The following is a 14,954-nucleotide window of genomic DNA, read 5'->3' on the forward strand; positions in this document are numbered from 1 at the left end:
GTGATCAGATGGCAAACGGTTCTGACTTCCATCTTGCTAGAAGCAAGCTGTCACTTCAGGGAGCCCCACATGGCCAGGGACTGAATGGAGTCAACAGACAGTGAACAAGCCTGGAAGCTGATGCCTTCCCCAGCTCTGGGCGACACCTTGACTACAGCCTTGCCAGAGGTTGTGAAACACAGGACTCGGCTAGGCTAAGCTACACCTGGATTCCTGACCCACCGAAAAATGATAAACATGTGTTGCTTTAAGTGGCTACATTTGGGGTAATTTGTTACATAGCAGTAGCTAATGAATACAGCCTGCCTTCTGTCTCCGGCCGGGCATTCCAGGGCACTGCTTGAGTTGGGTGCCAGTAGTGAGTGCCACCTGTTTACGTGGGTGGCCCAAGGATGCTGGCATAAAGATGCCTGCAAAGCCCCCGCCACAGTAACCAGGACAGCTGTAAGGAAACTAGACAACACAAATTTACATGGGCTCACGAATTCAGCGTGAGCCCAGCCCTGGTGCCTGGTGACATCTACTCATCCTGCCTCCGCCTGAGGGTCTCATGGAATCCGTGCTGTCCCATCCAGACCATATTAGACCCAATGTGCCCTCAGGAGTCATCAAGCATTTTCTGTGTGCCAGGCGGGTCGGACAGATGATATACCCATGAAGAAATACCTTCGCTGAGTGAAATACCAAAGAGAGGTACTGAGAGATGAAACAGCTTCAAATGGGCCATAACCAGCCTGGGGGGACCCGGGGGGCCTCCCAGAGGAGGTATGGGCTCGGGCATGAAGCAGAAAGAGAAGGAGACCAGACCAGGAGAGAGGAGAAGCTGTCCAGGCAGAGGGGAGAGCGTGTGCAAAGGCCCAGGGTCAGGAGGGACACAGGAGCTCTGCAGGGAGTGGGAAGGGCCACGGGGAGGACTCTGGAGCCACGTTAAGGCTGTGAGCAGCCATCCAGAAGTGGACACAGAAGGGCAGGGCTACCTGGGTTCAAACTCTGTGACCTCAGCTTCTCGGGGCCTCAGTTTCCCCACGTGTTCACTGGGATGTGCAAAACACTTGGCCCAGATGGGGTGTTCCAGGCTCACAGCCGGTGGCCCCCTGTGTGCAGATAGATGGGAAGGGGAAGTCATGTTTCAGAACCTGGAGGAAACTCCAGCTTACCTTGGGGGCTGGTCTCAGCGTGGCTGGCAGAGGACACAGCTGACCCCCAGGGCTGCCCTGGGGCAAGGCTTTAAGGGTGGGCGCTGCAGGGCTGCCCCGCCTGCCGTCATGGGCTGGAGGGCCCGGGGACCACTGGGGTGGGCATTTCAGTCCCAGCACCGGAGGCCCCTGTGCGCTGAGCCCCTCATCAGGCCCCTGGGGTCTGAGGTGACCTGGGAGAGTGAGGTGAGCTCAGGAAAGGGGAGAGGCAGCCCCGCACAGGAGTCAGAGTGGGGTTCATCAGGGGTTCCCACACCCCACCCTCCCGGCCATGAGATTACCCGCTTTGCTTCTGGAGCCTCAGTTTCCCCACCTGTAAAATAAGGACGATAGAAGAAACCACTGCAGCGCTTCTGAAGATTAAGTGATCGTATTTATTTATTCTATTTATTTTGGCCGCGCCATGCAGCTTGTGGCATCTTAGATGCCGGACCCGCGTCCTGGGCGGTAAAAGCGCAGCGTCCTAACCACTGGACCGCCAGGGAATTCCCTAAGTGATTTTATATACTTAAGACACTTCCAACCGTGTCTGGAAAATCCTTAGACCCTCACACCCCGGCAAGGAGGGGGCTATTGACGAGGTGGTGACATACGAAGAAACCAAGGCAAGAAAGCGACTGGGTGAGGACTCCGAGGGCTCGCTGCTCTGGTGCCGAGTCCGCCCGCCAGGCGCTGGCGGCCCGGGAGGCGGGGGCGTCGCGGGGGTCCGGGAGTCAGTGGGGGCCGCCTTCCCCGCTGCGGCCGCTAGGGGCCGCGCGGGCCGCCGGGCAGTACACTCGCGCCCCGCCCCCGCCCCGCCTTCCGTCCGCCCCCTGCCCAGAAGGCCCTGCAGGGACGCGGCCGTTCCCCTCCCCAGCTCCCGGGGCGCGCCGTCCAGCCGGCAGCATGAGCGCCCCCGCCGCGACCCCTATCTTCGCACCCGGAGAGAACTGCAGCCCCGCATGGCGCGCGGCGCCCGCGGCTTACGACGCGTCGGACACGCACCTGCAGATCCTGGGCAAGCCGGTGATGGAGCGCTGGGAGACCCCCTACATGCACGCGCTGGCGGCCGCCGCCGCCTCCAGAGGTAGCCCCCGCCGGGCGCGCGGGGTTGACCGAGGCCGGGCCCGCTGGGGCCCGGCGCCCGCCCGCTCTCCAGCGACGTGGCGGAACCTCTGCGCTCCTCTTTCCTCGCCCGGAAAACGGGGCCGCTCGCGAGGGCAGCGGGGTAGTCCTGGGGCGCTGCGGGCGCCCTGAGTCCCGGGAACCCTCTCTCCGGGAGGCACCGAGGCCCCGACCCCGGGAAGGGGTCGGGGTGGGCCGGGGGATGGGTTCTCAGCCGCGGAACTCAGCCGCCGGACCCCACCCGAGGTCGAGGACAGGGGAGTGGCGGTCTGCCGAGGTGCTGCCCAGGCCCACGTGGGTAATGCTCCTGCCCAGGAGTCGCGGGAGGCTCTGCCCTGGCTAAGAATAGCTCTGGTAACGCTGAGGCCTGGAGACAGCTGTCGGGGGTGGCCCTGCACCTGGTGTCAGAGCCCGCGGGGTGCCGAGGGCTCCCCACGGCCCCCAGAGGCCGGGTGCACCAGCTCTGGGCCTGTGTTCCCATCTGGCAAATGGACACAGCCAGTGTCCCTGCATGGTTAGGGCGTTTCTCCGCTCCTCTTTGACCCAAAGGGGCTCGACCCCTGCCCCTCACTGTTCCAGGCCTGGGCCTTGAATCCTGGTCCTCCCTTGCCCTTACTTAGTAGACTTCATTGTTTGTTGTGGGGGGGGGGGGGGGCGGGCGGGCAGGGGACGCTGCCCAAATCAGGAGATGAGCGCCCTCAGTGCAAACAGCATGGGCCAGAGCTCAAAGTCCAGGGTCTGCCCTAACCCCGTGGGCCAGCCCAGAAGACGCTGTCCGTGGCCTCCCCGGCAGGCCACCCTCTCTGGCTACTGGCCCCGGGCCCACGCTGTTCCCTCTCAGGGCTGCTGTGTTCTGTCCCACCCCCCACCTTTGCTCTGCCAACCTGTCGCTCCTAGTAGCAGTTGTTTCTCTCTGCCAAGGCCCTGCCCCCGCGCCCCCTCCTCCAGGCAGCCTCCTCAGCCCCACCCAGTGTGTAAGGTGTGGCCCCCTCTGTCTGCCCAGGGGGCCGGGTGTTGGAGGTGGGCTTTGGCATGGCCATCGCAGCTACGAAGGTGCAGGAGGCCCCCATTGACGAGCACTGGGTCATCGAGTGCAATGAGGGCGTCTTCCAGCGGCTCCAGGACTGGGCCCCGCGGCAACCACACAAGGTGCCCGCCTCTGCCCGAGGTCCCGCTCCTCATGCTCCTTAGGGGGAAGGCCCTGCCCGCGGAGTGGGCTGGGGACCTGGGGTGGTCGCAGACTTGGGGGAGGTGGTCTTCTCTCTTGGGAGTTCCTCTGCCCCCTCCCTTGCAACAGGTGGAGAAGTCCTGGGCCCCCTTTGACCCTCAGCCTTCTCTTCCTTTCTCCCCTGCACCAAGGTGGTTCCCTTGAAAGGCCTGTGGGAGGAGGTGGCGCCCACCCTGCCAGACAGTCACTTCGATGGTGAGGGGCTCTGGGCACTGGGCGGGGGGCCTCTGCCTGGTTTGCCAGCCCCTCCTTTGCCTGCTTCTGAGGCACACATGCCTTGATGTGTCACTGGGGTGGCACAGCCCGGGGGGCAGGCACAGACACACATACAGGAGCCTGGCACTCAGGTGCGTGGACATCTCAAGAACGACCGGATGGGACACAATTCGTAGGGGCAGCTGCAGCATAGCAAACTCTGGGTTCCCGGCCGCCTCAACTTGCAGCCAGTGTCCTGACCACGTGGCTTCTGTCCTCCCGAGCAGGGATCCTGTACGACACGTACCCGCTGTCTGAGGAGACCTGGCACACGCACCAGTTCAACTTCATTCGGGTAGGATCGCTTGCGGTGGGATGGGGTCAGCCCAGTGGGTGCGCCTGCCGTCCCCACAGGAGGCACCTCTCCTTCCGGCGTTCCTCTGACCTGGCGGGAGGCCCGCTGGGAACGCCTCTGCCCATCCCCACCTGACACAGGAGGCACCTCTCCTTCCGGCGTTCCTCTGACCTGGCGGGAGGCCCGCTGGGAACGCCTCTGCCCATCCCCACCTGACCACGGTCCCCCCAACCCCGGCCAGGACCATGCCTTCCGCCTGCTGAAGCCGGGGGGCGTCCTTACCTACTGCAACCTCACCTCCTGGGGGAAGCTGATGAAGTCCAAGTACTCGGACATCACCACCATGTTCAAGGTGCTGCAGCCTGGGCACTCCCTGCCCCGCCCCACGCCCCACCCCTGACAGCAACTTTGGGTGGGGAGGCAGATGGGGTCAGCTGAGACCTGGGGAGGGTCCCTTGCCTCTGGCCCTGGGGGCTCATCTCTTGGGTGGCCTCTGAGCCTCCACTTGTAAGTCAGGAGAGGTTTCTCCCTAGCTCAAGGACCTTAGATGGCTCCCAAGTGCCCTCAGGATACAGGGATTCAGCCCAAGGTCCCCAGGGGCATCCCCTCACTCTGCCCTTGTCCACTCAGGGTGCATCTTTATGGGTCTAGCCACCCCTTGTCTTGGGCCTTTGCCCACTCGGTTCCCTCTGCCTGCGAGGACGTGTGGGTGAGCAGCCTGTTGATACCCCATGACAGCCAGGAAGCTGTGTGTGGACACCTGGAGATTCCCACCCAGACCTGGGCTTCAACATTTTCTTAGCAGCCCCGCCCTGCCCCCAAGGGCCTTGGCACTTGTAGGGGTGGCTGGCAGGGTGCCTCCTGAGGCCCCAGGGCCCTGGAGGTGACTCGGCACCTCCCTCTGGCCAGGAGACACAGGTGCCAGCCCTGCTGGAAGCAGGCTTCCGGCCGGAGAACATCCACACACAGGTCATGGAGCTGGTCCCACCGGCCGACTGCCGCTATTATGCCTTCCCGCAGATGATCACGCCCCTGGTCACCAAGCACTGAGCCCACTGGGCCCACCGGCTCAGCTGCCCACGCCACCCTGGGGGCTCTGGGCTTCAGGAACCCCTAACCCCCAGACCCCTACTGAGCGCCTTCGTGGCCGGGAGTGCAGGCTCTGGCCCCTCGGCCCTGGTCCAGACCCACACCAGCCACGTGACATCAACAAGCTTCCCTAACTTTCTCTGCAAGGGGACGGCCACTATCTTCCTACCATGGTCCTGAGAATGAAATAAACACTAACACTGGGTTTAGCCAGTCAGCACGAGGACACAAACGTGTGCTTGCTTTCCTCTTCCTGCCCCTCCAAGAAAAAGTGAAAGGAAAGAAACCTGGTAAATTGACCACCACCGAGGCAGTGGCCCTACCACTCCGAAGTTTCTGATCCTGCCTCTGAGCCCCCCGCCGTGCCCACTGAAGACATTGCCAATTAGTCACCCGTGGCCCTCAGAGAAGGTGGAACTAGGTCAGGACCTCATAGCAGGTGGCAGCCCCAAGGCCCAGACCCTCTGGTCCCACCCAGTCAGGCTGCACCACGATGCCTCGCTCTGAGTCGACGCCCCTCCAGCCCCAGCACAGGGACACCCTGGATCCGTCTGCCCTGGACCCTGGTGCCCAGCTGGTCGCCACGGTGTCGTCTGCTTCACCCCGACCCGCTCTTGGACGCGTCCACTCCCCTCCTTCATGGCTGGGGCCTCCCACTTGGCCACGCTGGGCCCGGCTGTCCACTCCAGGGGCCTCAGCATCTCCAGGCACAAGAGACAGGCCTGACCCCGCCCCCCTCCCAGGCCCCCACCCCGGCCCACACACCGCGTGGAGCAGGGCCGCCAGGCGGATTTATGGGCTTTATTGACCGCCTCTGGGGGAACAGCGCAGACGCTGCAGGGCGGCCAGGCAGCGGCACTACCTGCGGTACCAGATCTGGAGCCTCTTCTCGCGCTTGATCTTCTTCTGCAGCTGCAGGATGCCATAGAGCAGGGCCTCGGCTGTGGGCGGGCAGCCTGGGGGGCGGGTGGCACCTCAGTCTTCCTGCCCTTCCCCCTCCCCTCCGCTCTGCTCCAGGTGGGGGCAACCAGGCCACTTCCCAGGGTGGGGAGGGGCAAGACAGGGCTCTGCACCAAGAGAGCTGGGGGGCTTGGCCCATCACGGGAAAGGAGCCAGAGGGGGGCAGGGTGGGCAGCTGCTGACCCCAGGGCCGACCTCCCAGCCAGGATGAGGGAGGCCTGGGCTACCCCTCCCAGGCCGAGCTGCCCTGTCCCTGGCCCTCCCGCCACGTGACCCGGCTCGGGACCCGGGAGGACAATGTGGGCTGCCTGCCAACCCCCAGGCCACGCCAGTGTCCGGTGAGGACCCTTGGAAAGGAATGGGGGCAGACTCTTCAGACTGGGAGACCCTCCAGAGACAGCGAGGGGGAAAGGCTGCGGTGTCACTCTTATTCTTGGACCCAAATCTGCTTATTCTTAAAAGGGGGCAAGCTGTCTCAGTGGGGCTGTGGGGATTCTGTAAATCGGGTGAGGGCCGCGTGGGCACCACCTGGGGGCTCACCTGGGACGTAGATGTCCACGGGCACAATACGGTCGCAGCCCCGCACTACAGAGTAGGAGTAGTGGTAGTAGCCACCTCCGTTGGCGCAGCTGGTGGGGAGGGGAGCGCCAGCCGTGAGAGTCTCTCCAGCGACCCGGGCCTCCGTCCCTCCTTGCAGCCCCCAACCCACACCCCCTTCCAACCTCAAGCAGGTGCCAGGCGGTCAGGAAAAGGGCAAGACTGGGACACAAGTCACAGGAAAGACAGCGGCCACCTGAGACCTTCTGTGGGACTGGGTAGGACAGAAACAAACGGTGGGAATATAAACAGACGACCCTCAGTGAGAGAAGCCAGATGTGAAAGGACACAGCATGTGATTCCATTGATGGGAAACGTCCAGAACAGGCCAGTCCACAGACAGGGAGTGGGTTCCTGGTTGTCAGGGGCTGGGAGAGGGGGTGGGGAGTGACTGCTGATGGGGACAGGGCTTCTATTGGGGTGATGGAATGCTCTGGAATTAGACAGAGGTGATGATTACACAACACTAAGAATGCATTAAAATCCACAAAATTGTACGTTTTGAAAGGATGAACTTTGTAGTATGTGAATTCTACCTCAACCAAAAAAGTCAGGTGACTAAATGGCTTTTAATGATACGGAGAAATGAGGTGCTGGCTAGACGGTGAGGAGGCTGCAACGCCCCCCCCACCCCAGCAGGACGTCCTTCCTGTGGTCATAACACAGAGAAAGAGAACGAAACTGGACAGGCTGTTGGGGTTGGGGAGCGACTATAACAGGACAGAAGGGGACATTCTGGACAACCCCAATCAGAAAGCAGCACAGAAATGAGACTGGAAGAGACAAGCCAGCGTGTCACCGGCATGTCTGTTGCTGGAGCCCCCGCCCCGCCGGGCACTCACCTCCCCATAGACACGACGTAGCGAGGCTCTGGCATCTGGTCATAGACCTGGAAGAGACAGGGGTCTGCGTGCAGCTCGAGCCTGGGGGTGGGGGGGTGGGGCGGGGCTGGGAGGAGGGGATTGGGGGAGGGGAAGGGAGGGAGGGGGGTTGGGGAGGGGGAGGGGGAGGGGTTGGGGAGGGGGACGGGTTGGGGGAGGGGGGAGGGGAGGGGAGGTTGACGGTGGGACCCACCTTGCGGAGCGCGGGGGCCATCTTGTTGGTGAGCGTCCCAGCCACGATCATCACGTCGGACTGGCGGGGGCTGGCGCGGAAGACCACGCCGAAGCGGTCCATGTCGTAGCGGGGTGCTGCCATATGCATCATCTCCACGGCGCAGCAGGCCAGGCCAAAGGTCATGGGCCACAGGGAGCTCTGCAGGGCGGGGAAGTCGGCCCGTGAGTGGACAAGTGGCCCACTGTGTTTAAAGAAATTGGACGATTTCACATAGAAAAATCTGTTTCTAGCCTTTTCTGGGCCCTGCCCACAGCAACCATGTGACCTCCAGACCCCAAAGGCCGCCCTGGACACTGGTCATCGGCCTGAGCCTGATGCCCCAGCCCAGGACTGTGTGACAGGAGGGCCAACTGAGTTAGGCCCATGGGTCTACACTTCCCAACAGCCACATTACCAAAAAGAAAAACAGACAAAAATAAAACCAAGTGCAATTAGCTTTAATAATATAGTCCACATAACTCAGCACATCCTAAATCCCGGCCTCCAACATGGGCACTTGCTGCTCTGAGTGCCCAGTGGCCACACACGGCACAGGTCTAGACCCTGGGGCTCAGCAACCTGGAGGGTCTTGTTCCCAACACCGCCTGGACTCAAAGTGCCAATTCCTCCCGGAAGCCCTCCTGGATGCCCTCTGACTTCTCTCCATCCTTTGGTGCCTGATATCGCCCCTGCCCCCACCCACAAGCTGTTCTCCACCAGAGCTTTCTCTGCTTGTCTGTGTCCAGTCTGGGATCTGGCCAAGGTCCCTGCTGTCCTGTGGATGACCCAATTCAGGTAACAGGGCTCGGGTCACACAGCAGGCAAGGGCTGCCCAACACGGCAGGGCCATGACTCCACAGCACACGGCCACAGCGACCATCGCCACCCTGGAGCTGTGGGCCTGGAGGGACACTCACTGTGGACTCGCTGGTCACACACAGACACCAGGACAGCACCAGCCCGCCCGTCAATGGGGGATTGTTACCCAGCTGGGCGCCCCGAGAGCACTGAAAGGAACCACTGTCCTGGGACAGAGGACACACGTCCGGGGGGAGACACGGACAAGCACGTGAGCGAGCAGACTGTCCCACGGCGAACGTGGGGGTGGGGTGGGGGATTAGGATATTTGCTGGGAAGGAGCTACTGTTTCCATTGTGTATTTCCAGTTAAAAGCATGGGTTTTACGTTAAGAGAGAAAAGAGGGGAATGAACAGAAGACGGAAGGAGAAGAACAGGAGGGAGGTGGCTCATCTTCTCTGGGGGCCAATGCGGGGGGCAGGGAGCACCGAGGGAAGTCAGGCCAGGAACTGCTGGGGGCAGGGCAGGGGTTCTGAGACAGAATCAAAGCCACAGGTCCCCACACGGAGGGGCCCTGGGGGAGTCCGGCCCACTCCATAGCCATGGGAGTGTGGCTGAGCAGCCAGAGGGGGCCCCACGGACGCAGACGAGGAGGGGCTCACCCGGCGGGCCCAGTTGATGAGGTCGTCCAGCTTGGCCACCACATACTCGCCCCGGCTGCTGGGAAGGGCGGCAGATTTGGGGACCACGGCTCCGGCCTGGGACACGGCGGGGTGGGTGCTGGGCACGGGACACAAAGCAAGGGGAGGCGTCAGCCAGGCAGGTATCCTGGCCGGGCCCAGCCCAGAGCAGCCTCTCCGAGGGCAGGACAAAGCCGTGGTCATGGCGGGTCCCCAGAGCAGCACTGGGAGTAGCCGTGAGGCCAGGTCTGCAACGTCCCTGCGCCCCGGCCTGGGGCAGGACATGCCTGCTCGACACCGGAGTGAGAGATGGTGTGGACAGGCCTTTACCGCCTCACTGAGGCCCAGCAGGACCCTGTCCTCTCGGGGACTGTTTCCCCGTCTGGAAAACAGGCTCGGCTGACACACTCTTTAGCGAGGGCCCTCCTGGTCTGGAGTTGTGCAGCCATTGGCCTGGGCGCACAGGAGCGGGCTGGGCAGAACTCTGAGGGCAGGGACCCCCTCACATACCCCGCTGGGTGGTGGGAGTGCCCCGGAGTTGCCACGGGCTGCTGCTGTGCTGGGGTGGGGGGATGTGGAGACTTCAGGGTGTGTGGGCTCCCGGGAAGGCCGATCTCACCTGCTCGGGCTGTCAGCAGCCAAGCTCGGATGGACCCCACGCACTTGCAGAGCTGCGCCCACGCCGGAGCTGCGGGGAGACAGACTGCCCATGACTAGCAGCCCAGGGCGCCCCAACATGCTGTGACAGGGTTACCCCGGGGCCAGGATGGGGAAACTGACCAGGGGGTCTAACCCAGCCCACTGCCGGCTTTCGTAAATAAAGTTTTCTTGACACATAACCACACCTATTCACTTCCTTGGTGTCTGGGACTGTTTTTACAGAGGCAGAGCCAAAAACGTTTACCATTTGGCCCTTTAAGGAAAAAAAAAAATCTGCTGATCCCTGGTCTAGAGAGTGCCTGGTTTTCATTTGATACTTCCTTCATTTTCCCCGTCTTCCCTTTGCTTTGCAGTGTGTATTTTATCTGTAGGAAAAAGGCCGTATCAAAACAAACTCAGCCCAAATCCGAGGGCCTGGCAGCCACCTGCCTTCCCGCCCCAAGGAGGCCTACACGGGGCTGCCATCAGAGCAAATGTGCTGAATGTCTTTCGTGCGCCAGGTAGCGACTGGGCTCTGAGGGTACTAGGGCAGGCAGACGTGGGGCTGGGTGCCAGGCGGCCCCTGGCCTGGTGCTGATGGAGGGCCCGCCCGGATCTGAGGTCCCCTGACAGCCCCCTCTGAGCCCCTCCCTGCCAGGGCCTCACTGCGGGGTGTCAGGATCAGAGATGCAGACACGCAGGCAGGCAGGCAGGCAGGCACTCACCGAAGAGCAAGGATCCCGCGGAGCAGGCCAGGAGCTGCAGAAAGAACCACAGGGTGGGGGCAGTGAGTTGTGGCAGCACCAGAGGCCACAAACGGCCCAGACGGTCCAGCCTCCAGGTGTTTGCCCGTCAGGCCCCCCACGTGGTGCACCCGCCCTCTCACCCTCAGTCTATCTACATTCCATTTAACAAACAATTGATAAAGAGCAATCTTTCAGGGGAATTCCCTGGTGGTCCAGTGGTTAGGACTCCACGCTTCCACTGCAGGGGGCCCGGGTTCAATCCCTGGTCGGGGAGCTAAGATCCCGCAAACCGCAAGGTGTAGCCAAAAAAAAAACAACCAGTGATCTTTCAGAATGTGAACCAGACAGTGTCATTCCCCTGCTCCCAACCCCACACTCCACGTCAGAGCCACCTTCCCTTTCCTCAGGAATGTCAGTGTCCCTCCTGTCTCAGAGCCTTTGTACTTGCTGTCCCCTCTGCCTGGAGCAGCACTCTCATGGGGCAGCTTTCAGCTCAAATGCCTGGGTCTACACTAGCTCCACAGGCCCTCTAGATCCTGTCACCCTGTTCTAACTCTATCCACATGTCCTCCTGTGGCGCCTGCCTCCCCCTGATGCTAGGGCTTCCCTGGGTTCCCCAGTGTGTGTCTCGGCCTTGGCTCAGCCTGACAGGCATGTGTCAAGTCAACAAACCCATAGACATCAGCGAGGCTCCAAGCCCTGGGCTGGGAGTTCCGGGGTTTCAGAGGCTGGGCAAGGAGTCCAGGCCAACGGCCCAGCCCCGGACTCTTGTGCAAGCTGTTCCTCTCTGAGCCTCAGCTCCCCCACCTGAAAATGTAGGGCTTTTGGTAACCTCAAAGCACAGTAAATGCCCTTCACCTCCAAGGTGAGGGGATTCCAGCCTCTGGACCAGACATTCTTAGCAAGGGGCCGCTGGTGAGGGTTCAGCAGACCGGTGAGCTTGCACGGGAAAGAAAAATGCCCTCTCTATTGTCACCAACGTCTTACTGAAAATTGGCCTTTCTTTAAAATCTGAGTGTAGCCAAAACCACACCAGTATTAGCGAGACCGAGGCTTTTCACCAACAGAAATGACAGTGGTTTCCTAACCCCGACATAGAGGCTGCAGCCAACCCTGTGTAAAGGAACGTGTCCACTTCTCACTCCTTCAAAGTCACAGCAGTAGGCAGATCCGTCACTAAACCTCGGCTTTCCAGGCATGAATAATGAAGCTCCCGGGCTGCGAACTGACCCCCGGTTCCCAGACAGAATCCTGGCAACTGTCAGTATAACCGCTTTCCTTTGCAACCCTGTGAATCCATCCTATGCGTTTAATCGCTAATCGGAGGAAAGGTCCCCGGAGCAGCCAGGGTTTGGACGCCTTCTCTGCAGGTGACCGTCCCCTTCCCGGGGTGGCAGGGTGCCCCGGGGTCGCGTCCCTGCCCGGACAGGCCGCGTGACCACCAGCGGTTCCAGCCGCTCTCTGGGCCTCAGTTTCCTCGGATGTCGGGGCTGCTGCCCCCTCGCCGCCTCCTCCCGGAAACTTCAAGGGCAGCATCCCGGGCCGAGCCTGGGTCCCTCCGGCTCCCGCCCCGGCCCCCTCCGAGGCTGGGAGCCTGCGTCGCCCTCGGCATCCGCTTTCCCAAGCGGCCGGGCGGAAAGGCGCCCGGACCGACCCAAGCCCCGACCCCGCCGCCCCGATCCCGCCCCCGCCGCCCCGACCTCGCCCCCACCGCCCCGACCTTCTCACCCGCCAGCGCCGCCATCTTGGCCTCGGCCTTCAGACAACCTCTATGGTTCGTCCTCTTCAGAGCTCCGGGTCCCCGGGGCCGTCGCCCAAAGTGCCTCGGCTCGTGCTCGGAAACCGGAACTCGGGCGGGAACGTTCCGCCTCTGTGGAATCCCCAGCACCGCGCGCCGCCGGACGCCCCACGCGGGATAGAAGGATACGGAAGTGCGCGGGGAGGGTCGTGGCAAAAGATGGCGAGCCGTCCCCTCTCTTCTTACCCGGGGAAGGAAAAGCGAAAGCACGTCCCTGGGTGGGCTCGAACCACCAACCTTTCGGTTAACAGCCGAACGCGCTAACCGATTGCGCCACAGAGACGGCGCTAAGGCTTGCTTCCAGGCGCCACCCTACGAGGCATGCGCGGCCCGCAGGGGCGGCCCAAGCTGCGCCTGCACGCAAGCGGCTCAGTGTGGGGCGGAGTCGGGGGTGGGGGCAACCCCCTGCTGCGCAGCCGAAATAGCTCAGTTGGGAGAGCGTTAGACTGAAGATCTAAAGGTCCCTGGTTCGATCCCGGGTTTCGGCAGACGTTTTGGTGCCCCCAGCGAACAGCGTTCTGTTTTGCTCCAAGCTGATCCAGCTTCTCCCAGCACTTTTACCCAGAATGTGTCGGTTTTGACCTTTCCTCCCCAGAATACTCTCCATTCTTCAGATGAGGAGCTGGGCTGCTGGCTCATGCCAATGCGGGAGGGCTTAGAACAAGGCCTCATCCCCACCCACCCCGGTCCACCCCCAAAACTATGATCCCAGCCCAAATGACCCCCTTCCCCACTCCCATTTACAATATTTTTTAAGTGGCAGGATCAGAACGAATATAATTGTCAAAAAGAACACTACTGAATACCAAAAGGGAGTTTGCAGAGACACCTTCTGCTCGGATGTCGTTTAACTGTGACAGTCCTGCTGGGTACCTATTCTGCCCATTTTACAATACATATGGGGAAACTGAGGTTCCCCCGTTCCCAACGGGGGAACGCAGATGAGGAGCAGGGCTGGCTCCTGGCGAGGGAGGACCACCCCAGGTGTGTCGTGGAGCCCGACTGCGCGGTCCCGGGAAGGGGAGGCGGGGCACCGGTTGGTGTCACCATCCCGGTGGTGGTGACACACAGGAGAAAAGAGAGGGGCTGGGCCGAGGGCTGGGTCTGTTGGGAATCCTACACCTCCTTGCCCTCAGTTCCCACAGCTGGCCAGGCTGTGGAGCTGGAATTTTTTAATTAAAATAAACCTTGTACTTCCAAATAGTTTGATTCAGAGAAAAGTTGCAAACCTAGTACCAGAGTTCGCTGTACTCATCACCCAGTCTCTCCTACTGCTAACATTTTACACTGACGTTAACAATTCATGACCCAATGTATATACATCGCCAACTCATGTCCAGACATTATTCAGGCTCCTGTTTTCTCCTAACGTTCCTTGTCCTGTGAGCCAGGCACCTGGGAGCCGAGCCCCCAGCCTCGCTTCGAGCCTTCAGACATCTGACTGCGACCTCCTGAGACCACAGCCCAGTCAAGAGAGAATGTTGCTTCCAGCCGCCAGGGGCCGGTACAATGCTAAGGCAGGGATGGATAACTAATACAGGAGGGGCCATCGGCTGTCAGGGTGATGGATTGGATGGGGAGCGGGGGTGGGGGGGTAGGGGGGTGGGGGGTGGGGGTGGGGGGGTGGGGGGTGGGGCGGGTGGATAGGGGAGGTAAGAGCCTGCATCAGGAAACTGGGACTGTCAAGGGCAAGCCCTGAAACGGAGAAGCAGGTCTGAGAGGGCAGGGAGTTAACAGAGGGTTCACCATAATTCCAGGAACACTGAGGGTGAGGGGGTGAGGGCAGATGGGTAGGTGGGGAGGAGGTGGGGGGGGGAGAGGAGGGGGAGCCAGGGCTGGAGGAGGTGGGGAGCAGGACCTGAAAGGGGTGGAGCAGGGGCAGGAGGATGGGGGTGCAGGGGCTGAGAGGGGAGCCGGGACAGGAAAGCCTGGCCGTAGAAGCCATGCACTGGGGGGAGGGCCACTGACCACACTGCATAGACGTGCCTGTCTGATTTGAGATTCTGTGTGTGTGCGCGTCCCTTGTCTTAATCAGCTTCCTAGATAAATGATAGACTTAAAGAGGTGCTCAAGTGAACACAAGGAAAACTCCCCCTTCCAGGAAGTGGTTTTGTTGATGCACTGCTCCTCACACTGGGGGGTCTGATCGTCCCCTCATGCCATCTGGGCTGGAGCGAGAAAGGTACAGCGACTGTAGGACAAGCATCGCAGGGTCTGGGGTCAGGGGTTTGGCTGAAAAAGGTTCAGAAAGGGTGGCTGTGAGTGGTGGGAGATGACCGGAGCAGGGGTGGACACCTGGGGAGAGGACGGGACACAGTGGGGGAGCAGGGTGGCCGTGCAGAGATGTGGGCTGCTGAGACGCCAGCTGGACGGAGCCCAGACGGCTGAGGGGGGACACCGGGTGAGGGTGGGTGCAGGGAAGCTGGGGCTGTGGTGGACGGGGGTGCAGGAGGCCACGGGCCGGCCGGTGGGGG

The 14,954-nt window shown here is 61.6% G+C and overlaps 2 protein-coding genes and 2 non-coding genes across 4 annotated transcripts; 2 read left to right on the forward strand and 2 right to left on the reverse strand.

Annotated features, from left to right (window-relative positions):
- The first annotated feature begins 2,050 nt into the window (after positions 1-2,050).
- Positions 2,051-5,380, forward strand: GAMT (guanidinoacetate N-methyltransferase). Its single transcript, XM_065874682.1, has 6 exons — positions 2,051-2,262; positions 3,304-3,449; positions 3,660-3,723; positions 4,011-4,078; positions 4,320-4,430; positions 4,988-5,380. Exons 1-6 carry the CDS (start codon positions 2,082-2,084, stop codon positions 5,126-5,128), a joined length of 711 nt encoding a protein of 236 aa, XP_065730754.1. The 5' UTR covers positions 2,051-2,081; the 3' UTR covers positions 5,129-5,380.
- Positions 5,381-5,955: 575 nt separating this feature from the next.
- NDUFS7 (NADH:ubiquinone oxidoreductase core subunit S7) lies at positions 5,956-12,446 on the reverse strand. The gene is made up of 8 exons (XM_065874743.1): positions 12,411-12,446; positions 10,662-10,695; positions 9,917-9,985; positions 9,280-9,397; positions 7,799-7,978; positions 7,567-7,613; positions 6,668-6,756; positions 5,956-6,123 (listed from the first exon to the last, which is right to left on the reverse strand). The coding sequence occupies exons 1-8, from the start codon at positions 12,424-12,426 to the stop codon at positions 6,026-6,028; spliced, it is 651 nt and encodes a 216-aa protein (XP_065730815.1). The 5' UTR covers positions 12,427-12,446; the 3' UTR covers positions 5,956-6,025.
- A 243-nt stretch (positions 12,447-12,689) lies between these two features.
- Positions 12,690-12,763, reverse strand: TRNAN-GUU (transfer RNA asparagine (anticodon GUU)). Its single transcript has one exon. It is a non-coding gene; the product is annotated as a tRNA-Asn (tRNA).
- Positions 12,764-12,895: 132 nt separating this feature from the next.
- TRNAF-GAA (transfer RNA phenylalanine (anticodon GAA)) lies at positions 12,896-12,968 on the forward strand. The gene has a single exon. It is a non-coding gene; the product is annotated as a tRNA-Phe (tRNA).
- The last annotated feature ends 1,986 nt before the right edge of the window (positions 12,969-14,954 follow it).

This window comes from Phocoena phocoena, chromosome 3 (assembly GCF_963924675.1).
Source record: "Phocoena phocoena chromosome 3, mPhoPho1.1, whole genome shotgun sequence".
NCBI lineage: Eukaryota > Metazoa > Chordata > Mammalia > Artiodactyla > Phocoenidae > Phocoena > Phocoena phocoena.